The 23,789-nt window shown below is 29.2% G+C and overlaps 4 protein-coding genes across 7 annotated transcripts in view; 3 read left to right on the forward strand and 1 right to left on the reverse strand.

Annotated features, from left to right (window-relative positions):
- LOC115233131 (protein PFC0760c-like) overlaps positions 1-9,655 on the forward strand; it is a 12,773-nt gene extending 3,118 nt beyond the window's left edge. The window contains exons 4-11 of the mRNA XM_029803395.1: positions 53-260; positions 665-789; positions 1,084-1,217; positions 1,439-1,704; positions 2,049-2,196; positions 2,263-7,811; positions 8,100-8,814; positions 9,581-9,655. Coding sequence (XP_029659255.1) covers positions 53-260; positions 665-789; positions 1,084-1,217; positions 1,439-1,704; positions 2,049-2,196; positions 2,263-7,811; positions 8,100-8,814; positions 9,581-9,589 — 7,154 coding nt within the window. The 3' untranslated portion in view covers positions 9,590-9,655. The remainder of the gene's footprint in view (positions 1-52; positions 261-664; positions 790-1,083; positions 1,218-1,438; positions 1,705-2,048; positions 2,197-2,262; positions 7,812-8,099; positions 8,815-9,580) is intronic.
- Positions 1-12,731, reverse strand: part of LOC115233134 — a 188,981-nt gene extending 176,250 nt beyond the window's left edge. For 2 of the 4 annotated variants that reach the window (XR_003883730.1, XR_003883729.1), the window contains exon 1: positions 11,188-12,209. Coding sequence is in view for 2 of the 4 variants with exons in the window: in XM_029803400.1 (XP_029659260.1) it covers positions 11,188-11,194 (7 nt within the window). In the remaining 2 variants the exon portion in view is untranslated. The other 2 variants (XM_029803400.1, XM_029803401.1) reach the window with 2 other exon arrangements.
- Positions 12,732-13,477: 746 nt separating this feature from the next.
- LOC115233135 (protein PF14_0175-like) lies at positions 13,478-20,781 on the forward strand. The gene is made up of 5 exons (XM_029803403.1): positions 13,478-13,635; positions 14,357-16,182; positions 16,336-20,199; positions 20,271-20,435; positions 20,501-20,781. Exons 1-5 carry the CDS (start codon positions 13,532-13,534, stop codon positions 20,704-20,706), a joined length of 6,165 nt encoding a protein of 2,054 aa, XP_029659263.1. The 5' UTR covers positions 13,478-13,531; the 3' UTR covers positions 20,707-20,781.
- Positions 20,782-21,974: 1,193 nt separating this feature from the next.
- On the forward strand, positions 21,975-23,789 carry LOC115233128 (charged multivesicular body protein 3). The gene is made up of 4 exons (XM_029803393.1): positions 21,975-22,181; positions 22,233-22,293; positions 22,606-23,000; positions 23,158-23,789. Exons 1-4 carry the CDS (start codon positions 22,137-22,139, stop codon positions 23,317-23,319), a joined length of 663 nt encoding a protein of 220 aa, XP_029659253.1. The 5' UTR covers positions 21,975-22,136; the 3' UTR covers positions 23,320-23,789.

Genomic DNA, 23,789 nt, shown 5'->3' on the forward strand with positions numbered 1-23,789 from the left:
TATATTTCTAAAATATGTTTAATTTTTAATTATTATAAATATTTTTCCATAGAATGCCAAACTAAATGCAATCTATCCGGTGGAGATCTAGGACAATATGTCGCAAATTTTCGTAAGATACTGAAGACTTTCCCGAGATATTCAAATAGCTTAATCACGGGACCAGATATCGTGGCTTATAGAACAGCGCAGGAACAGAAATATCTTCAAGATTATCTGAATTCGGCAGATGCTGCGCTTTCGGCGATTACATGGCATCCGTAAGTGTTTTATTTAGTCTTACAAATATAATAAATAAATAAAAATTCTATGAGAACAAGATTGCATTAAGTTGATAAAATATATATTTTTTTCTATATGGTTTATAATAAATATATAATATCTAATTTTTGTTAATGTCTTATTACTTTACTTTAATATTATTTTTTTTGTATTTTAATGTTATTTAATTTATTTTAATTTAACTAGTATATATTTTATCAATATTTATTTTTTGATTAAATTTATATATATTTCAGTTTTTTAAATTAAAACATAATGTTTAAAATTGTATGCAATAAATAAAAGTAATAAGAAAAACAAAAGAAAATCAATCAACTATTTCGATAAATTTAATATTATTTAATCGTTACTTACTAACCATAATTATTGGCAATAATTTCAGTGATTTCGCTAGTGTCTCTTTAAACAATGACAGTGTTTCCATGCATTACGATAATATGATTGCTGATAAAAACGAGCTATACAAAATCATCAGTCATACGGCGAGGAAAAAACCGTTATGGATTGGTAAGAATATTATAAAGTTATATATTATAAATAAACTAAGTGTGTGTGTTTGTAAGAGTTTATATAATTATATTTGTATATGTAAATACTTAAATTTTATATTTATATGTTATATTTATCTAATTTTTATGTATCTGTGTCATATTATTATTTAATTGTTTGATATTTAATTTATATGTATGTATTATATTACATAGATTTTTTCATGTGTGTGTGTGCGTGTGAAAAATTTATAGTCTTTATACTTACAAAATTATTTATATGTATAAATAATTATGTGTTGTTATGTAATAGCGGAATCAAAACCCGAAAAGTTTAAACACGAATATTTAGGAGCGCTTATTTGGACGACAAGACTTGGAGATGCTGCAAAACTCGGTGTACAAGTTTTAATGAGACAACCATCAAATTTTTATAAAGCAACTCCTGTAAGTCACTTAATATCATAAATGTATTCGTATATCTATCATATATTATCAAAAACAATTACACAATATCTAGCTATAGTTGATATATATTGTAGTGATTAATACAACATGTAAATTTGATATATCAAAAATTGTATATGAGATGGATTTACGTGTTTAAGATGAGATAATTAAAAAATTATAAGATACATTATTAATACAATATAATTTTTTAATCTCAGGATTATTGGGTATCTTTATTGCACAAGGCTTTAGTAGGACGCCAAGTTTTGGAATTGAAAGTTCATTCAAACAACGATAGTTATGTGCATTTGTACAGCCAATGCACGAAACCTTCTGCGTTGTACGATAAAGGAGCTATTACGATTTTTGGTGTAAATTTGACGCCGAAAGAAGTGACCGCTAATCTAAAAGGCCTCAAAATTGAAACTCTTCACCAATACATTCTGTCGCCAGATTCCAAAACTGGCAACAAATTACTTTCAGAGTAAGTAATATATAATATAAGACACATATACAGCGTGTAAAAAAGCACTTATACACTGTTTCATTTGCAATATTACATGCCAAAAGAAATTTTGCTATAAAATGTTTTATTTAATGTATTAATAATAGACAAGAAAAAGAGAAAATGACTGAATGAATCATTATTTAAAGAAAGTGAGAGAGAGAGAAAGAGAGAAAAAATATATTTTCTAATATTGATATACTTTGTAACAAATTAATTTTTTATTATAATTATTTAAAAAAATAGATCATATAAGTTTCTTCTCCACTTTAGATTTTTTATCAACTGTAGAATGACAAATTTTGAAAAACATTATTTTTCAGGAAAGTCTTGTTAAATAATAAACCACTCGATTTAATAAACGATAAGAAGTTACCTAATCTCAACCCAGAGATCATTATCAAGTCTGATGGTCTTGAATTAAAGCTCTCTTCTGGGAACATAGGTTTCTGGGTTATACCTAATGCAAAGGTAAACTAAAATACTATATTTCGCCTATCAAATTTAAAAATAACTAAAATAATATCAATTTAATAGGTAAAAGCTTGCGTTTATTCTGAGGAGGAAATGGCCGAAAACATTACACAAAAGAGATTATCGAAACGACATAAAAATATCATTCAACAAGACAATCAAGAAAGAAAGATTAATAATAATAATAACATGAAACATTATCAGCATTCAATGCAGGAATCTGAAAGAATAAAGAGAGATGTCGGCAGGAAATTAATCGAGATAGGCCCGAGGATGGACAATGTTTTGAAGAAACGCTTGAGATTTGACAACGTAAGAGATAATATGAACGAGAGGAAGACGAAGCGGAAGGATGATTTTAGAAGAGATGAATTGTTGACACCATTCAATCCAAGGGCCACCGATAGCGACGAGAATAATTTCTACGGCTTCTTCCGACGTAATCCTATCAAAGGATTCCCCGAAAGCGACATTTTTATCACCACTGGAGACTCGTCGGAGCAAAATAGCAAAGATTACGATTATGTTCAAGATGAAAACGATGAGAACGATTCAAAGAATATGCAGCATACAAAAGAATTGACGCAAAAGCATGTAGAAGATAATACATGGATAGAAATGGAAAATGATCACGTACCTAACGAGTTCTTTGAAAATGTCAAGTTCTTTAATACAAGAATCAAAGAAAATCCGAAAAGCTATGGCGATCTGTTGGAAGCAGAATTTTTCCCACAAGAACAACTATCTGACGAGAAAAAGAAAAAACGAGCTATAGAAAAGGGCATGCAAAAGTTGGTTAATTACTACGATTTCAAAGAACAAGAACATGATCGTGATATAAAATACGAAGCACTAGGTCTTGCTTCGAGACGTTCTTCGATGCCATTGAGTCAACTTGTCGAAACCCCAATTTACATCGATCATCAAGCGTCAAATATAAAACCTGAAGAAATCAAACTGAAAGTAGAATCAGGATTAAAAGCTTCGAGTTTCTTTTATCAACCTTCTCAAACTGCCGCTGTAAATTCTAATTATAACAATTACAACACTAAAAATATGAAACACGAGGAAACCAATGTAAATAAAGAAAAACTTTTAGCCGTGAATATATCAAATAAAAGAAATAATATTAATACAGAAACATATAAGTTTTCTCGATCTGCTGATATAAATACGGAATACCCTATTTTTCATAATAGAAGAGCGAAAAGAAGTAATCGGGCGAAGATTCAAAAAATCCTTGCTGAGGAAATGATTAAAGAAAACGAAGAAAATACGAAAGATTGCCATTGCAGAATCATCCGAGCTTCCCAATCGAAGAAGCTTTGTTATTGTCGTGTAAAACGCGATAATCAAATATTTGCAGATTCTTCTTCGGAAATAAAAAGTGTAAACATAGAAAGTGTGCATTCAGGGAGAAATGTTGAAAATTCTATGGCAAAAGAAGAATACGAAAATATTATAACGGGAGAGATACTTCCAAATACTAGTGTCATCGAATCCGATTATGAAGAACGTGATATAACTACAGGAACTATAACCACAGAATCAAGTACGTTGGATTATAGACCAAGCTACGAAACGCAGACGATCGATGTAAATTCGACATCAATAATGGATAATTCTGAAATAAATAATACTTCGGAGCATTATTATAACGTAGACGAATCTAATATCAAGAAGTTTATGGTAAATTCAGAATTTTCTCCAAATAATGGAGAGAATTCAAATAACAATGATATTGTTAACAATGGCATTACAAAAGAAATGTTATTTCGTATCAAATCACCAGACATCCAATCGGAAAACGAGAAAACGACGTATGATCCTTCTCAGATTGTTTCCAAGATGCTTTCGGATAATAAAAGCAATCCGCAAGAACTTATTGCCTCCACGACTGAATGCGCACAGGAAACGACCCGTGAAAAAACGCAAAATCTCATTAACAAGAAGAAAAAAACCGATAGTTATTCAACAGTTACCGAAAATCAGAAAGACAAAAAACGGCGCGACAATAACTATAAAATTAGCTTAAAGTCAACGAATTCTTTCGAAACGGCGCAAAGAATTACCAAAGAGCAGATAACGATGGAAACAATTTTACCTAAACAGATAACAGATACAGCAGTTGATAATTCAGGATCAAACGAGTCAAAAATAAAATCTGAAGATAATATACAACAAAATGTAGAAGATAATCAAAATAAGAATAATCAAGATATTGATGTAAATTCGACATCAATAATGGATAATTCTGAAATAAATAATATTTCGGAGCAACATCATAACATAGACGAATCTAATATTAAGAGATTTATGGTAAATTCAGAATTTTCTCCAAATAATGAAGGAGACTTAAATAACTATGATATTGTTAACAATGACATTACAAAAGAAATGTTATTTCGTACCAAATCACCAGACATCCAATCGGAAAACGAGAAAACGACGTATGATCCTTCTCAGATTGTTTCCAAGATGCTTTCGGATAATAAAAGCAATCCGCAAGAACTTATTGCCTCCACGACTGAATACGCACAGGAAACGACTCGTGAAAAAACGCAAAATCTCATTAACAAGAAGAAAAAAACCGATAGTTATTCAACAGTTACCGAAAATCAGAAAGACAAAAAACGGCGCGACAATAACTATAAAATTAGCTTAAAGTCAACGAATTCTCTCGACACAACGCAAAGAATTGCCGAAGAACAGATGACGACGGAAATAATTTTACCTAAGCAGATAACAGATACAGCAGTTGACAATTCAGGATCGGAGAAGTCAAAAATAAAATCAGAAGATAATATACAACAAAATGTAGAAGATAATCTAAATAAGGATAATCAAGATATTGATGTAAATTCGATATCAATAATGGATAATTCTGAAATAAATAATATTTCGGAGCAACATCATAACATAAACGAATCTAATATCAAGATATTTATGGTAAATTCAGAATTTTCTCCAAATAATGAAGGAGACTTAAATAACTATGATATTGTTAACAATGACATTACAAAAGAAATGTTATTTCGTACCAAATCACCAGACATCCAATCGGAAAACGAGAAAACGACGTATGATCCTTCTCAGATTGTTTCCAAGATGCTTTCGGATAATAAAAGCAATCCGCAAGAACTTATTGCCTCCACGACTGAATGCGCACAGAAAACGACTCGTGAAAAAACGCAAAATCTCATTAACAAGAAGAAAAAAACCGATAGTTATTCAACAGCCACCGAAAATCAAAAAGACAAAGAACGGCGCGACAATAACTATAAAATTAGCTTAAAGTCAACGAATTCTCTCGACACAACGCAAAGAATTGCCGAAGAACAGATGACAACGGAAACAATTTTACCTAAGCAGATAACAGATACAGCAGTTGACAATTCAGGATCGAAGAAGCCAAAAATAAAATCAGAAGATAATATACAACAAAATGTAGAAGATAATCTAAATAAGGATAATCAAGATATTGATGTAAATTCGATATCAATAATGGATAATTCTGAATTAAATAATATTTCGGAGCAACATCATAACATAGACGAATCTAATATTAAGAGATTTATGGTAAATTCAGAATTTTCTCCAAATAATGAAGGAGACTTAAATAACTATGATATTGTTAACAATGACATTACAAAAGAAATGTTATTTCGTACCAAATCACCAGACATCCAATCGGAAAACGAGAAAACGACGTATGATCCTTTTCAGATTGTTTCCAATATGTTCTCGGATAATAAAAGCAATCCGCAAGAACTTATTGCCTCCGCGACTGAATACGCACAGGAAAGGACCCGTGAAAAAACGCAAAATCTTATTAACAAGAAGAAAAAAACCGATAGTTATTCAACAGCCACCGAAAATCAAAAAGACAAAGAACGGCGCGACAATAACTATAAAATTAGCTTAAAGTCAACGAATTCTTTCGAAACGGCGCAAAGAATTGCCAAAGAGCAGATGACAACGGAAACAATTTTATCTAAGCTGATAACAGGTGCAGCAATTGACAATTCAGGATCGAACGAGTCAAAAATAAAATCAGAAGATAATACACAACAAAATGTAGAAGATAATCAAAATAAAGATAATCAAAATATTAAATCCGAAGCTGAGACGCAGTTAAAGAAAAATATCGGCACAAAGAAATTGAAAACTATATTTCGTACAACGCCATTGAGAGGACATGCCAGACGTGAGGAATATTTGAACAAACGCGTCGAGCAGACCAATAAGCTGAAGGAAAAGCTGTACGCAAGACGGAAGAGACTATTGCAACAGTATCGCCATGAATTAATGAAAATTGCCGACGAACAGAAGCGGAATCTGAAAAGAAGAGAAACGTGGGAGAGATTTCGCGAGAACGATGATCTTCGTCATCTGATCGATCAGGGAGAGTTCGTTGGCATTCTGATCGACAACGACATTATTTACAAGGATAATAATAATGAAAAATATGAAATTCCTGTCAAACTTGTTCCCAAACAATATGAAAATATTCCTGATCAAATATATACACTTGCGAAAGTAAAGGAAGAACGTTATCCAAAATATAATAAATATTACCAGTTTCCTCGACACTTGGAAGTAACTGAAGATGATGGAGAATCAACGTTTATATCTTCAGATCGCAAATATAATCAATATTATGAGCATCTTCCAAAAATAATCAAAGACGAACAGGAACTAGCAAAAGCGTCTAGATTTTCGGATCATGAACATAATCAAGATCGTCGATATTTTGAGAAAATGATTGAAGATGGGCGAGAATCAAAAGCAGCTTCTAAATCTTATGGTCGTAGAATCTTTGCAATCGATCCTTCAACGTATCGTGGGGGCGAGCCGATATTACAATTGCACGAAAACCACTCAAAACTTCCGAAGTATTATTCAGAGATTAAATACAAAAATCAAAATCCAGTTCCAAGATGGATCTATCAAGTTCTTTCGAAATCGATACTTAGCGAAGACCAACGTCAAGCTTCCAAGTTACAAGAATACATGAAGAAAACATCGATTAAAAATGATCAAGAAAATGCTGATGTCGATTTCGAATTAAATAATATTTATAGAAATCTTGAAACGGAGCATGATAATTTAGACATGCCTATAGCAGATGAAAGAATAAAATTGACAAAAGATGTGAGAATTGGAAAATATATAGAAAATGAAAAATTTGTCGATTCTCATGATGAAAAAGAAGATATATTAAATATTGAAAAAACTAAAGATACTAAAAATGCTGAAAAATTTATGAGTCCTAAAAATATTGATACGGATAAAGAAGAAATGTTAAATATAAGAAAATTTAAGGATATTACAGAGTCAGAATCTAAAACGGAACATTTGAATGATAAAAGAAAGAATATAACAAAGAATATATATAAAATAGCTAAAAATATTCAAGAAATTAATAATTTAAATGAGAAGATAGAAAATGATATAAATACTAAGATGTCTAAAAATAATGAACCAATCAAAGATGTTGAAAAAATTATTGATAACGATTCTGAATTAAGCAAACTTGGAAATGCAAGAACACGAAGAGATATCAAAAAACAAAGGAGCGATGAATATCTAAAGGGATTGTTATACTTCCTGTAACGTATTTTATTGTTTTATTTATCTTTTATTTATTATTTTATTGAATGAGATCTTTTTCGTATAATATACGTGTATTATATGTGTTTACACAAGTGACAATATTGGAAGTTTATATAATTATAAAGCAATTAATTCTTGAATCATACATTATGCAAAATTACATATTTACTAATTTAATAAAAAAAGATATAAAAATACTTTTAAAATTTCACATCTAGTCTTTAATTTTTTTCTACTTATATGTTTGCGAGTATTAAATGACATACTATTCGTTTCATCTTTAGATTGACAAAAACAAATACACGAGACGGATCAAATTATGACACGTACGATCACTTGAAAGAAGACTCCGAGGAAATATTTAACAAACAACCAATCCCGCTTTATCCGTTTACAAAAAATGATGAATCGCCATTAAACAACGTCCTGTTTCGAAAATCAAAAAATTGCTTGACTTCCTCGGAGAGAGACTTGGAAATCAATCAAGATGAGAAAGATAAATCACCAAACTATATCGTCTTTATACCGACTAAGGACAAGGATTCGTATAAGATGTTAAAAATAAAAGATTATGACGATTCGCTAGAAACTATCGAGATCCCTTATTCCGATGAGAATCAATATTTACTACAAAAAATATCAGATTCAATAATGGGATATTCGGATGATGAATCTTCAGAAGAACTTGTATATGAAGATCTATCGGATCTGCTAAATGAGAGAATTGAAAATATTTCAGATAAAATAATTTATTCATCGGAAAGTGTGCAGGATGTTTCTGTAGATGTCAAAGATAGTGGAATTAACGATGAATCAGAAAAAGAAGACGAACAATATAAAAGCGAAGAGATCAGATATTTAGAAATGAAAAACCAAATGCGATCTGATGAATGTGGAATGGTTTTACTATTTCCCTGGGAAGAAAATGAGAAGAAAATAAGGCAGCGAAGAGAGATCAGAAACAGGATCAATGGAGGCAAAAATCAAATGGAAAGCGAGGTAAATATTCTCTTAACGCAATAACAATCTGTTAAAACTGCGATTGATCTTTTAGATGAGAGAAAAGATATGTTTACATATATAATTATCAGGCAATATAAAAAGTACACTCACTCAGGAGCTAAAAACTATATATATAACTTATATTAATATTATAGTTTATACTACACGAGCTACAAAATAATATTGCTTAGAAATTCGGATAATCAATACTCCTAATGATTATTTCTCGACAATTATGTTATGTGCATTTTTTTGTTATAATATGCAAAGATTAAATTAAGGAGAATAATTTATTTCGATAGATTATATTAATTTGCAAAGTTATTTATTATTATTTTATATTATTTTATGTTAGTAAATTAATTTTCTGTCTATTTCTCTCTTTCTCTTCTCTCTTTTTTTATATTATTAGTATCATTCTATTTTAATATACCACTTTATTTTTTTAAGATACAGTCAAAATCAAACAAGTTTATTTTGACTGAAAATATCAAAGACGAAGATATCAAAAATTCTTTAAATAAAAACAATATTGATAAACAAGAAAAAGAAAAAATAATAACAAAAAAAAGTACAGAAACAGATTATTTAGAAACTCAAATAGACAAAAAATATCGTGACGATCTGCTTGAAGATTTCATAAGAGCTCGTAAGAAGAATTATTTATATAATAATAAAATCCTTTTCATGAAAAACAAAGAAAAGGATAAAAGTTTAAAAAGCAATAATTTAAAGAACGATGAAAAATTACCGTCTTTCACAGAAAAGATAACTCCAAAGTTACAAAATGCTGTTATCGACGGCTTGGAAAACACGCAAAATACCACGGAATCTGTGGAACCATTTATCGATAATTTCCAAGAGAAATACAATGAGACTGTTTTAATATCGGATCAAGAAAAACATTCAAAAAATAAAACTTCCGAAACTATCGGCAACCCTTTTCATATTGCCATTATAAATATAAAAAAAATTATTGCATTTTTATCAGAAATGTCTCAATTTTTTATGTAAATATATATAAATTTTAAGTAATCGCAAATAAAAAAAAAAAGATTCATTTGATATATTGTACGATATAGTATATATGTGTGTGTGTGTATGTGTGCGTGTATCCAAATTCTCTTTAATATATTTATATAGTAAATAAAAAAAATTGATAATACTTTTAAGCAATTTATTATTAAAATATTAAGAAAAATTAACTAATTTTATTTTAATTTAATTAAATATGTATCCAAATTTTTTTTTTGTAATTTTTGAAAAAGAAAAAAGAATTCAATTAAGATAAATATTTTATATGTACAAACTCTATCGTATATATATGTAAGATGTAGCAATAATTACTACAAAAACCTGCACATTTCCAAAAAAATGGATTCTTGCAAACATATAAAATCACTCACCTTTCCTGATGACATATTATCTTTGTCACGCCTTCAACTGCACGTATTTATAATTTTCCTTTCGTTTGAAACATTGCGCCGTTTAAAAGTTATAGTATAATTACAAAAAAACTGCTTTTTTATTGCAAATTTAACAACACAAACAAATGGGGAATCACTAAAAATAATAACTATAAACAATTTTAAAAAATGATATAAGCAGGTTTAAAATATCTTTAAAATTGTCAAAGTTACATTTTTTTATTGCAAATGTACTATAATAATTTTTAGTAAAAGTACAAACGAAAGAAAAATCATTGCACAACTATTACAAATAATTCTTGTATCAAGATGTATCATATGTATATGATAATTTTTATTTTTAAATCGGATAAACCATTTTTTAAAGACGTTGTATTTTTATGGCTTTGATTATTTTTTTTATAGCAAACAAAATTATTCTTACTTTAAATAACTACAAAGTACTAACATTTTCTGATAAAGTGAGTTGAGAAATTATTTTATTAAAATGGAAGCTACTAAGTTTATGTGTGTATATATATCATATAAATATTAACTCTTATACATATATGTGATTTATCTCTTTCTATATTTTTAAAATTAATATCATATTATAATGATAGCAATTTTATTTTTAATACTTATCTAACAAATCACGAAAGTGTAGTCAGGATAATAAATTAAAATGCTTAAATAATACGGAATTAATGCGAATAAACATGTCATTAATCCTCTCTGCCAATTCCTCTCTAAAAGCTCATGCAATCGAAATAAATATTTCATGTAAATATTATTTATTTTTATTTTAAAATATTTTTCTTTTTATTTAATACGCAAAAAGATTTTGTCTTGGGTCAAAATTAAATCAAAGTCTACTGTATGCTCGATTTTCACACCGTCCGATATATGAGAGGGAGGGGGGGGGAGAGAGGATTAATCACGCGAATAAAATAAATTTACTCACCAGTCATTGCGCGATGTCACCTGTCAATAAAATGCTGTCATTCTGCCAACTCCTTTGTGTCGATGGCGAATTCATCCGGTTTTCACAAGGCACACACTCGCGAAAATTTAATTTCAAAAAGTTCGATATCAGTTATTAAACGGCAAACGTTGAGTATTTGAATCGGCACTCCCGATGCGATCTCTATTTATACACGACGTTTATACGCGATCTCTGTTTTTACGTAATTTTCCGACGTTTATCGCTCGCGAACTTCCTGCAACATAGATATTACGCGAATTTTTAGAACAACGCCCGACAATAATTAGAAATTGATAATTATTACCATATATTTCCATTAATACAGGTTTAAACAATGCGGATTTTTTTCGACGATAGCGTCACACGTTTGCACTACTGCACTGACGTTTGTAACGGACTCTTGCCGCGCGGCAAAAAGCGACGCTAGGCGATTGCTAGGTAACTTTCCAGAAAGCGCCAACTTCATTGGCTATCGATCGGCACGTGTTCCCGCGTCCTGCCTACACGTGCGTTATTTCCGCGTAAATCGCCCGATATTTTCCTCGACACTCCCGACATTTTTCTCGACACTGGCAATACTTTTCTCATCATCTCCCATATCTTAAATATTATGCGAATTAAATATGATTGTTTTACGACGTGAAACATTTTGAACGCTAAGTTTCTATTTAATAAACGCGACATTAATGCAAAAGACAAATGTATGAAAATAACACGTATACGTTTACGTACATGATTATAAATGTAACATTAATGTATATTGACTATGTATATTGATTATAAATTGTGAATATAATAATTTTTATCACTAGTTATTAACACACGCGTTATATCCCAGCAAACACAAAGTACAGTAACATAACATTAATGTCATAATTTCCCACTCCACAATGTAACTGTTACGTACAAGGCATGTTATATTGCAGTTACATAACATTGATGTTATGTTACTGTTACTTTGTGTTTGCTGGGATAATATTTATTAGAAAATTGAGATTATTAATAATTTACATGAATAATGCGTTCGTAAACGACACAAGTGAAAGCAACGGAAAGTAAATCTCCGGACTAGCCCTCGCGAGAGTCAAAATGATACTAACAAGAAACGAGAAACTATGAAAAATGGCGAGGTCGCGAGGCAAGTGAAGAAAGGGGTGAGGAGAACATTCTCGGGACCGAGGGCTTGTTTACATTCCTCAATAGCGCGGAATGTAAACATAAGCGTCTACTTGTTGCCCATTTATAGAAATACAACGAAGTAAGAAATAATATTGAAAACGTTTTGCGAATAAGATAATCGTGCACGCGATTTGATATTTAAAATGATAAAAGCCCACAAAGAAAGGAACGATCTGAAATGTTTATACAGTAATCTTTATATAGTACTACCTTTTTGAGTCAGATTTTTGTCTAGCAATAAAAACTAAATTATTATACTTTGAATATGATAAATCCTAAAATTACATATTCCATGCAAAGTATTGTGAATTGTCATGACAATTTTCATTTGAAGATTATTAGTCGTTATTTTTTATATAATTATGTAAATTGATGTGATATTAATATTTATCTAAAATATTGCGTATCTAAAATACGCTCTCTCACTCTCTCTTTCTCTATACAAAATTCTCAGCATTGCTGTAAACGATTAATAATTAAAGTTTTAAGCAGACATGTATAAATTAAAATAAAACGCAAGTTTAAAAAGAATTAACAATTATAGTCACCACACATACTTACAATTTTGATGCTCTTACAGATGTTCAAGAATACGTTTTCTATTTAGTATTCCAAATAAAAATTAAATACAATAAAGATCAATTCTATTAAAATTGTTTTAAGCATAAGTGCAAATGTGTATCTTTGTATTACAATTGTGCATAACAATTAAAAATATTTATATCTATAGAATATCACGAAGAATATTATAACCGCAGGTAAAAAATGAGGTCACTAATGAATTGAATCAAAACCTGTTCACACATATACATATACGATTACGACATAATGGACGAGCTAAATTTCATAACAATGCAATGACAAGAGATATATGTAACGAATGAATCGCCAAAAAGATTTAGTGCACTTTTAATCACGATCGAATTCAGTTCGTCTTTGGAGACATCAGAACAAAGTATATAAATTTCGCCATAACATATTTATTATAATTAAAATTTTTCCAACATGTAATATTTAATTTTGTATTTTAAAATTAAAATTAGAATTAATTCATTAATTATTTTTTGTGTATAAAGTAAAAGTGATTTTGTGTCCAAAGAAGTATAATAATATCAAGTAGTGGTTAACAGTGAATGTAATCAATATGTATAAGAAAATTACTTCGATCGTATTGATGTTACTTGTGATTGTCCGTTCGGAGGAAATTTCTGCCAAGAATGTGACACAAGCAAATTTCTTAAATTTAAGGTAATTAAAAACTTTTATTTGATGAATAAATTTAAAATTTTAGTTAGATTAGATAGAAGTTTTAGATTCATATAATCCATTAATAAATTAAAATTCTAAATAAGAAAAGATTTTATTCTGAATATAATTAAAATTAAAATTCTATAAATTATGCAAAAAATCTGATTCTATCAAATAGATTTTAATAAAAAATATTCCCTCCCTTTTTTATAATATAAATTAATTGAAAAACAGAAATATCAATATTTGAGTACTTTTTCAATTTAAATTTGATTTGATTTGAATTTGATTTTTGGAATTTTATTCAACTTTAAATAGCCTAATGCGAATTGCAAATATAAAAGTATGTTAATCTTAATTGCTTAATTGTTTATGTCAGCACAATCATTTATATCATTTACACAACAAACTGCTGAATTTTGCAAGAAGTTTAAAAACTGCAGAATTTTGAAGTTACCAGATTATCAATTACATGATAATGTCTAGAATATGGATGATTTAAAAATAGAATACAAATATAATATGTCCGTGATATAAAAATTATACGATTTCGTATATTAAAAATGTTATTTAGATCAATTTAATTTTATTCAAATAAATTTAAATTGACAGATTAAATTAATTTTTAACGTACTTAATTGCCAAATTATATACGTTTAAAATATTTAATTTATTAATCGAATTAGCAAGCGTTTTGTGACTAAATATTAATTACTTTTAGATTATCGACAATTCTGCCGTACTTATTGCACAATGACCAAAATCATACGAAGGATAATGCAAAGAGATCGCTCTTTCTATTAATGCCACCATCACAGACACGAGATGCAAACTCAAAAGAAATAGTTCAAAAAACAAAACGTTGCGGAACATTGCCTCGGAAAAACAGATTTTTCTTATTATCGAGAAAGGAAAACAGTACCAGAGCAGAAATGAATGCAAGAAGCCTTGATAGAAATATCAAAATCCCCAGACAAAATTCAAATGCCGATACTTCTATAAAAAACATAAAATACTTGCAAGAAAGCCCTGTAAACAGGATAAAAACTGAAACACATAAAGATAATACATTTTTACGAGCCCTCAGGAATAACATGAATGCAGAAAATGTAATTTTGAATTTAAAATCTCGAGGAAAGACAAAGAAATGTAATACAGAAAATTGTATTTGTTACTGTAAAGATGAGAACTGTTTTTCTAAATCATCAATGACAAGTTCATCGGAAATATTAAGCTCTTCCAGAAAAGATAAGTCTGAAAAGATAGAAGATCATCAAAGACCAGCGAAACATGAAAACACAAAATCAAATATTTTACAGCAAATATCACCAAAATTGTATCATAAAAATCTTCAAGAATTACGCATACCTAGTCTAATCAATTCTTTTCCAACACGATATTACCAAGAAAGAATACGTGATATCCCTCATGCGTCAATTCTGTACGGAAAGAAACCACATATTTTGCCTTACATAGTCGGAAATGATAAAAATTTTCTTAATATTGGAGTTCCATTTACTTCATTTGAGAATAGACCAAATTTTCCACTTAAAAGTAAAGCCGACAATCAATATGAACCGATTATCCATCAAAACTTATATCCCTGTTCACATATAGTTGAAGAAAGTCGAGTTGGAAGTCCTATGTCAACTACTTCAGCTTCGACAAGCTATGTTGGTGCAACAACTAGTACACAAACAGAAAGTGATCTTAAATCGATTGAAATCACTGAAAAAGATGAAAAACATTTTTTCAAATTAACTACAGAAGCTCCGAATAATTATGTAGATAAGTCAATTAATTCAGAAACGGAAACTAATTTTTATCCAAACTATTCAAATGATGTAACTGAAAAAAGCAGTACTGTAGATTTTTCTTCTACAGAACGAATCAAAGGAAATCAAGAAGACGAATTTTCTAAGTTAATGCCATTTTTTACAAATTATGTTGATAGAAGCAGAACACCATCCATCATCTATCCATCAATCCTGCATAATGACATATTGATAAACATGGAAGAGTGTATAAAGTTATTCGGTCGCGACGTGTGCGTACTCAGTGCGACGTCACCAGGAATACTTGCAAAACAGACACAAGAGAACAATATGAATGAATATTCTACGATTAAAATCCCGGAATATATCGTACAAATGTCCAAAAATAAAGAAGGAACAACGTTAAATAATGCCAATTATTCGGATAAACTTGAAACAATCAATACGTATGTACAATCGAATGTTGATTCCAATGAGCATCTCGAATCAACAAATACAGAATTAAATGTTGATACCGATAAAAATTCTCCACAAGAATCATATCGATACGAAGGATCTATCGAAGAAACTTATGAACCAGATGATAACTATGATGAGAATAAATCATTTAACATTAAAGAAAATGCACGTATCTCAATAAACAAATTGATGGACCAGGTAACTGATAAGACCATGGAGACTGCAAGAAATACACTGTTAGGAAAGAGTAAGAGTCATACAATTGAGCCATTGTCAAATCCAAATAACAAGGAAACGGCAAATCCCACTTCAAGTGAGAAATATCTCTATTCTACTAATTCATACGAATATAGTAACGATCAACAAGAAACGAATAATTTAAAGGTTGATCAACAAACTTTAATAACAGATATAAATGTTAATTCATGGAGTACTCTTGGAGTATTGTGGAATACTCTTCCTAAAGACGAGAAATATCTCTATTCTACTAATTCATACTATAGTAACGAATATAGTAACGATCAACAAGAAACGAATAATTTAAAGGTTGATCAACAAACTTTAATAACAGATATAAATGTTAATTCATGGAGTACTCTTGGAGTATTGTGGAATACTCTTCCTAAAGAAGAGACTACAACTATTAGTTATGATTTTAAAACTGAATATAATTTTGAAGAGAAAAATAGAAATTATTTGGAAGAATCAAATATTAATATTTATCCTGAAGGAGAAATTTCTCAAGAACAACTTAAAGAAGAGGATACAACTGTTAATCGTGATAATTCGAAAATCGGATATAATTTTAAAGAGGAAGTTACAAATAAATTGAATGAATCAGAAATCGATACTTCTCGTGAGAAAGAAATTCTTCAAAGACAATCTGAAGAAATTACAACTATCAGTTATGATTCTACAGCAATGTATAATTTTGAAGAAGAAAGTACGTATGATTTGAAAAAATTAAATACTGATTTTGATCTTGAAAAAGAAATACTTCAAGAACAGCTTGAAGACGAAATTATACCTGTCAGTTCTGATTCTTACACCGAATATAATTTTGAAGAAACCACTGAAAATAATTTATTAGGTATAAAAACCAGAGATGAAATTCTTGGAGAACAACCTGTAATGCAATATCTTGATCTTGATGAAAAAACAAATTATTTAAACAATAAAGAAGATACCACCAATAATCCCGAAACAATCATCGATTCATCATCAAGAAACCATACCATACCATACTATGACGATACTTTACTTTTAAATTCCATCAGAAAGGTCATCAACGACTTCGCATCGAACGTTTCCTTAAGCAAAACAAAAAATCTTGACGAAAATATTCTTCAGATACAAGGTAGAAGTTTGCTGCCAGAAATTTTACAAGTTCCGAATCTCGAGAGTATTCTGTCAATTCCGCAAATAGAAAACACGATCGTAGAAAAGGTGAAAGATATTCTATCCGATATCACAGTTATTTCCCAAAAGAACTTCACAAACGATTGGTCACATGATGTGATAAAAAACTCTTTCCGTAGCATATTGCAGACTCTTTCCACAGATTTTCACCGAAACCTCCCACCGATGACGGTTGAGGAGCATCAATTCAAGGACGGACAATGGTCAATCAATTCGATAACTTTAGCGCCTGTTCCAGACAGCGAATTATCAATAGCAAATCCGGAAAACTTGGAGAAAAGCATCAGAAATCTTTTAAACTTTTCAGTAATCGCGTCGCAAGCAGATCAGTACATTATACGAAACATGATCGTGCAGAGTGTGAAAAATAGTTTGACCAAAGACGAACATGAGGAAATAGATAATTCGATAATTCATATGCTAAATAATATTCTTCAGACATTAAAAGATTCAACAGATACGGACATGTTAAAAAAAAATAACAGCTTTGATAATAATAAAAAAGATGTGAATTTGACTCTTTCGCAAGAAGTATCAGCAGGCAATTACGAAGAAGGAATAAATGTTGGCAATTCAATATTAATTGATAAACAGAATCTTGACATAGAAAGAGACAATGAGAAAACACAGTTGACGAGTTATCAGGAATCCAAGGGATTAGAAAATAACGCTAGCATGATTATTTCTAATCTTTCAAATTCAACAGAATACAAGAAAGACAAAAGCACGCACATTGAAAAAAAAACACCAAGGAAAACTGATATACTTATGCGTAGAATAGGAAAAAAATTCAGAAATCAAATGAAAAGGATACAGAAGATAGATATGCAAGATAATGAAGTAAAAAAACTAGCTGAACCGTTAAAAAATACAGTGACATATAATAAAGCTATTTCACAAAATAATCTCAGCATATCAGAAATTTCTATAGAACCAATAGAAACAGAGGAGTTAAATAAAACAGAAAAAAATATATTCTCAGAGGCAACAACAATTTCATCGATTATGACTAAAAATTTTGATGAAACAGAAGAAGATATCGTTACTTTAACGCCGGTAATAAAGAATATTAATGAGAATGATGACAATAATAAATCATCGATAAATTATTCTTCACTGGATGATCAAATTTTGAAATATATAAAAAATGATCGTATCAATAATGAAAGTGTTCAAGTTACAACAATACCCACAAATTTTGTACAAAAAACTTCACCCAATTACGCACAGATATCGAATGGCATAATTTCAGAAAACATGGAAGAAGTTAAAGATTTCGGAAATGAAACTGAATATATCTTAAATAGAAATATATTGACTAAGTCACCTGATAATTTAATTTCATCTACAAATTTAAAATATCGAAATGAGAAGTCGGAAATCGCATCTTCAACTGATGAAATTGATCCAGCAATAATATTAGAGAGGATTGAGCATAATTTATCGCCAATAAAATATTATTCGCCGGAAATTTTAAAATACATAAAAAGTCATCATAATGCTGATGCAAGTGTTGAAGTAACGACAACATTCACAAGTTTTATGCAAGAAATTTCACCCGATTATGCACAACAAATATCGGATGATCTAATTTCACAAAACATAGCAAGTGCTAAGGATGATGGAGAGGAAATAGAATGCATATTAAATGATAAAACGTCGACTATTTCAGCTGATAATGTAATTTCATCTCTAAATGTAGACGACGGAAATTATAAATCCAAAATTACTTCTTCGATAGATACAAATATTTTAGATTCGCAGCAGCAGAATTTTATGGCAAAAGGCAACATTATTGCCAAAATCCACGAAGCTACTACAGAAGTTCAACGAACCTACGCAAAAACTACTTACTTTAAGGTGAACCCTTCTGTTGACGATAGTTCAAGGCTCAGTTCGTTTTCATCGGATTATAAAGCTGATGCAAATAATAATGATAATAAGAATAAAAATAGCAATAACAACGACAGTCTAATTGGCAACAAATATAATGCTGATGATATTACTACAGAAACAAATAAAGTAACTATTCCATTCTCCAAATCATGTTGTTTAGGCGATATTTATCCTCTTCAGCTATTTCCCTTATTAATTGCTTCCGATAATTCGGAATTTGAGAAATCGCAGCTTTACTATATTAACGACGGCATGAAATTGCCATTGGAAATCAGAAAATTAAAAGACGGTTTTTATGAGTTGTCGATCGCCAAGAACATATGCGAGCAGATTCTGGAAAGAAAATGTTCCTGCTGTGTGCCACTGCAAGGACATGTGATTTTATCATGTAACAAAAATCAAGATCAAAAAGATATACATATAATGACTTCAAGTCAAGAGAATATGTATGTGAAAAATGTTAAAAAAAATTATTATTCGACTGAATCGCCTAACATAATGATAACTGTAATGACTACGGGAAAAGATACCTTGAAAATGCAAAACTCAGAAGAAGAAGAAGAATTAATAAAGTCAGTTAGAAAATTTGAATATGATCAATTAGAAAAGAAAAATCTCAATGATAATTTTGAAACAAAGAAAAATGAATTTGTGAGTGAAAATAAAGATGCAACCGATAAATTACAAAATTTGGTAAACTTTCGAGAGAGAAAAGATACTATGAGCACGAGTTTCTCAAGATCTCCAATTTTCCGAGATTTGTACACATTGGGGAATTCAATAGTTAAATCATGGAAGAAAAATGCAAAAGCAAATCAATTTGAAATAACTGAAGACTTGCATAAAATGGAAACTGAAAAAAACATTCAAAATATAAACACTGAGGAAAAAATAAATTCTAAAAATCAAAAAAGAAATTCCGTTTTTAAAAGAATTAATATTTCCAAAGAAGACACCGAGATAAAGAATGAAGAAATGAAATCGGATAAATACCGAATAGCGGATATCGAAAAAGGTAATCATCATATAAATCCTAATAATAGAATAAAAATGTGAGAAAAATGCAAATAAAAAATTTTATTTTAGAAGATGTTAAAGTTTTCAAAAAGAAAAGAGAAAAGAGGCCTCAGCAAACTATAGAATCTAAAAATCAAGAGAGAATTCCTATTTCGAGAATTATTATTTCCGAAAATAAAGTCAACATGAAGAGCGAAGAAACAAATTGGGATAAATTAACAGATATTGAAGAAGGTAATAATTACTTAAATGCTGATAAGTAAATAGAATATGAAAAGATTGAATAATTCTGTTTTTAGGAAACGTTTTCCATAAGAAGGAAAAACAGGAGCGTAAAGTGTATATAATTGACGATAAGCAGAATGGTTCAAGATTTAAAAATTCTGAAGAAGACAGTAAAAAACCATATAGATATCAGCGAAATATAAATGGCATCGTAAATAAAAGAGCAGAAATAGTAAAATCTATGCTTTATTGGCTTAAAGGTCTTTTCTCAGATAAATAAAACACAAGAAATGGATTAATAGCTTTGAAAATCTCTCTTTTTTTTAAATAAAATGTTTTCTTCAAAAATTTGCTTTAAAAAAATGAAATTTTTTTCAAGTTTCTTAAATTTTCTTTTAAAATTCTTAAATTTGCTTTTTCAAAAAATTAAATTTTCTCTAAAGTATTTTTAAAATTTTTTAAAAGTTAAATTTCTATTATTTTCATAGGGAGAGATCTATTTCTTTGTAAAATACTCGTAATATCAAGAACAATATATTAAAGTACAAAGATTTTTTATGAGATTTCAAACTTTGTTATTTCAAATTTTTTATATTAACTACATATCTCTCGTGATTATATTATAATTACAAAATGAGAGAGAGAGAGAGAGAGAGAGAGAGAGAGATAAAATTAAATTCAGACAGTTCCACATAATTTAATAATTCAATAACTTATAATTTAATACAATATATATATACAATTTTATATTGTGTGTGAATTTACTTCTCAAATATTTTTCTTTTCCTGTGCCTATAAATTTTATTGCCTACAGATTTTTACAAATTTGATTTAAGATTTTTTTACAAAAACAAATTAATATTAATTTGTCATATTAAATATTATATTAAATTACTATAATATAACATTAAACATGTAAAACTTATAGCATTTAAAAAAAAATCTTCTCTTGATAGATTTGGTTATTTAAATGATATTGGAATTTTTTAGAACAGAATTGATTCCGCTTATTAAAGACACAAGATATTATAATCATTATTATTATTAAAAATTATTACATAATCTTTCTTCTCTAACTCATTTTTATAATCACACATTATTACACATACACTGCTGTCGTCTAAATTTATCAAAAAATTAATTGTATATAAATATATAAATAATATATTATATAAGGAAATGTTTGTAGCATTTTTTTACTTAGCTTTTTCTTTTCAATCCTTCGAAGAGAATCTTACTTTTTAAGTATAAAAATAAATTGTGAGGAAGTCCGATTTTAACATTTTGGGTATTATTAGAAAGGCGCTGATCGATAACGCTTCGCCGCTATCGAAACGCGCGATAACGTTCGGCTTTTCAGATTAACAATAATTTAAACAGAGTCGAAGACGCTTTATATCCTACAAAATTATTTTTTTTTATCAATTAAGATAATTTAGAACGATGTAATCTATTACTCTGATAACTCGTGTGCCCTCCGACATACATAACTGTCAGTACTATCGGCAGTATCGAAAAATCATTTATATATAGGCACACGTTCATTCAACTATATGATACTACTACTAGTTCAGTAGTATTGTGTGGGCGGAACGCACACATAAAACGGAGCATCGACATAACCTTGAAGAATTTAAATTAATGAAGGATGGTGAGGTTATGTTGATTAGGAACTGAATGCTTTGACGTTTCTATCTACGCGATTGGAACATGGGTTTATTTGGAAAATCGCAAGAAAAGAATCCCAAAGAAATGGTGAGGCTCTAATAAATGTAGTTGGACTTGTTAACATCTATCATTTTGCAGGTTCAAGAATGGACTCACAAATTAAGAAAGGAAGGTTATCAGCTTGACAGGCAGGTTAGAGGTGAGATTGAAAAGAAAAATTTCCACGAAAAATCTTTAAGATATTGAAAAAATTAAAATTTATTTTTATTTAATCAACAAGAATCTTAATCTTTATCTTAAATTCCTGATCTTGTGGTTTTGATTTTAATCTTAGAAAAAAAGAGTTTAGAAAATCTAAAAGATTTTAGGAGATATTCTTAAAGTTTAAAATATTTAAAATCTTTAACACAGTTATTTATTTGGAATTAAATCAAGTATCCTCTTTATTTTTTTTTTTTTTTACATTTACTTTAAATATTGTTTATATAATCAATGTTTTTTTTTTTAACAGCAATTCAGAGAGAAGAGGAAAAAGTAAAACGTTCCCTAAAGGAAGCAGCGAAGAAAGGAGATAAAGATGTATGCAAGATCCTTGCAAAGGAGATTATAAGGGCTCGTAAAGCCTATAACAAAATTTATACTTCCAAGGCACACCTAAATTCTGTATCATTACAAATGAAAAATCAATTGGCAACAATTAGAGTTGCTGGTTCAGTTTCAAAGTCTACAGAAGTGATGCAAGCAATGCAATCTTTGATTAGAGTACCAGAAGTAGCTGCGACCATGAGAGAAATGTCAAAGGAAATGATGAAAGCAGGAATTATTGAGGAGATGTTGGATGAAACGATGGATTCTATCGAGGATTCTGAAGAAATGGAGGATGAAGCTGATGAGGAGGTTGATAAGGTAAATCGTATTTTTGTTTCTTTTTATATTGTATTTCATACTTACGGATCAAATTATGGATATTCAAGAAAATTCAAGTGAATAATTTCTTAAACATTTTTCATTATAAAGAGAGGTCTGTATAAATATTAAATATAAATAAAATTTCTACTTACAGATTTTATGGGAGGTAACAGCTGGTCAGTTGGGTACAGCTCCTGCAGTTGTCACAGAGAATCCTGAATCAATCGCAGCCTCTGCATCTGCAGAAGAAGAAGTAGAAGATGATGACAAAGAACTTGAAGAGATGAAAAATAGATTACAGAGCCTTCGCAGTTAGATGCACAATTAAATAATTGAAATTTATTTGCACTAAATGTCAGGGAAAAATAAGTATCATAATGATAACAATTACTAAATAAATAGTAACAGATTATATACATAGCATTTGCTATAAAAACAATATTTATCATAATGTATTGTTTTGCTATTTATATGTAAATATTGTATGTACTATCGCTTTGTAGAGTACTTAAACGCATATATCTATTTTTACATTCATCACTAAATAATAATTTTTTTTATAATTCCAATTCGAATTATTATTAAAATTAAGAAAGATTATGTAAAGCAAATTAAACAAAGACATAATGATAATCAAATTTTTTTTTTGAATTATCAAATTAATTATGAAAAGATTATAGAGATGATTGGCAATTCAAGAATTTAAATAACTTTTAGCTGTTGCACTTGGTTATAACATTCACACAAAATTATACTTATAAATATAATAAAAAGGTTTATTTTGTA

This window comes from Formica exsecta, unplaced genomic scaffold, assembly GCF_003651465.1.
Source record: "Formica exsecta isolate Colony F162 unplaced genomic scaffold, ASM365146v1 scaffold160, whole genome shotgun sequence".
NCBI classification, from domain to species: domain Eukaryota; kingdom Metazoa; phylum Arthropoda; class Insecta; order Hymenoptera; family Formicidae; genus Formica; species Formica exsecta.

Coding starts and splice junctions, on each gene's coding strand:
- LOC115233135 (XM_029803403.1), top strand. CDS start 13,532: ATGTATAAGAAAATTACTTCGATCGTATTGATGTTACTTGTGATTGTC. Junction 16,183..16,335: donor AACGGCAAATCCCACTTCAA/GTGAGAAATATC, acceptor CTCTTCCTAAAG/ACGAGAAATATCTCTATTCT. Junction 20,200..20,270: donor AATAGCGGATATCGAAAAAG/GTAATCATCATA, acceptor ATTTTATTTTAG/AAGATGTTAAAGTTTTCAAA.
- LOC115233128 (XM_029803393.1), top strand. CDS start 22,137: ATGGGTTTATTTGGAAAATCGCAAGAAAAGAATCCCAAAGAAATG. Junction 22,294..22,605: donor GCTTGACAGGCAGGTTAGAG/GTGAGATTGAAA, acceptor TTTTTTTAACAG/CAATTCAGAGAGAAGAGGAA. Junction 23,001..23,157: donor CTGATGAGGAGGTTGATAAG/GTAAATCGTATT, acceptor TTCTACTTACAG/ATTTTATGGGAGGTAACAGC.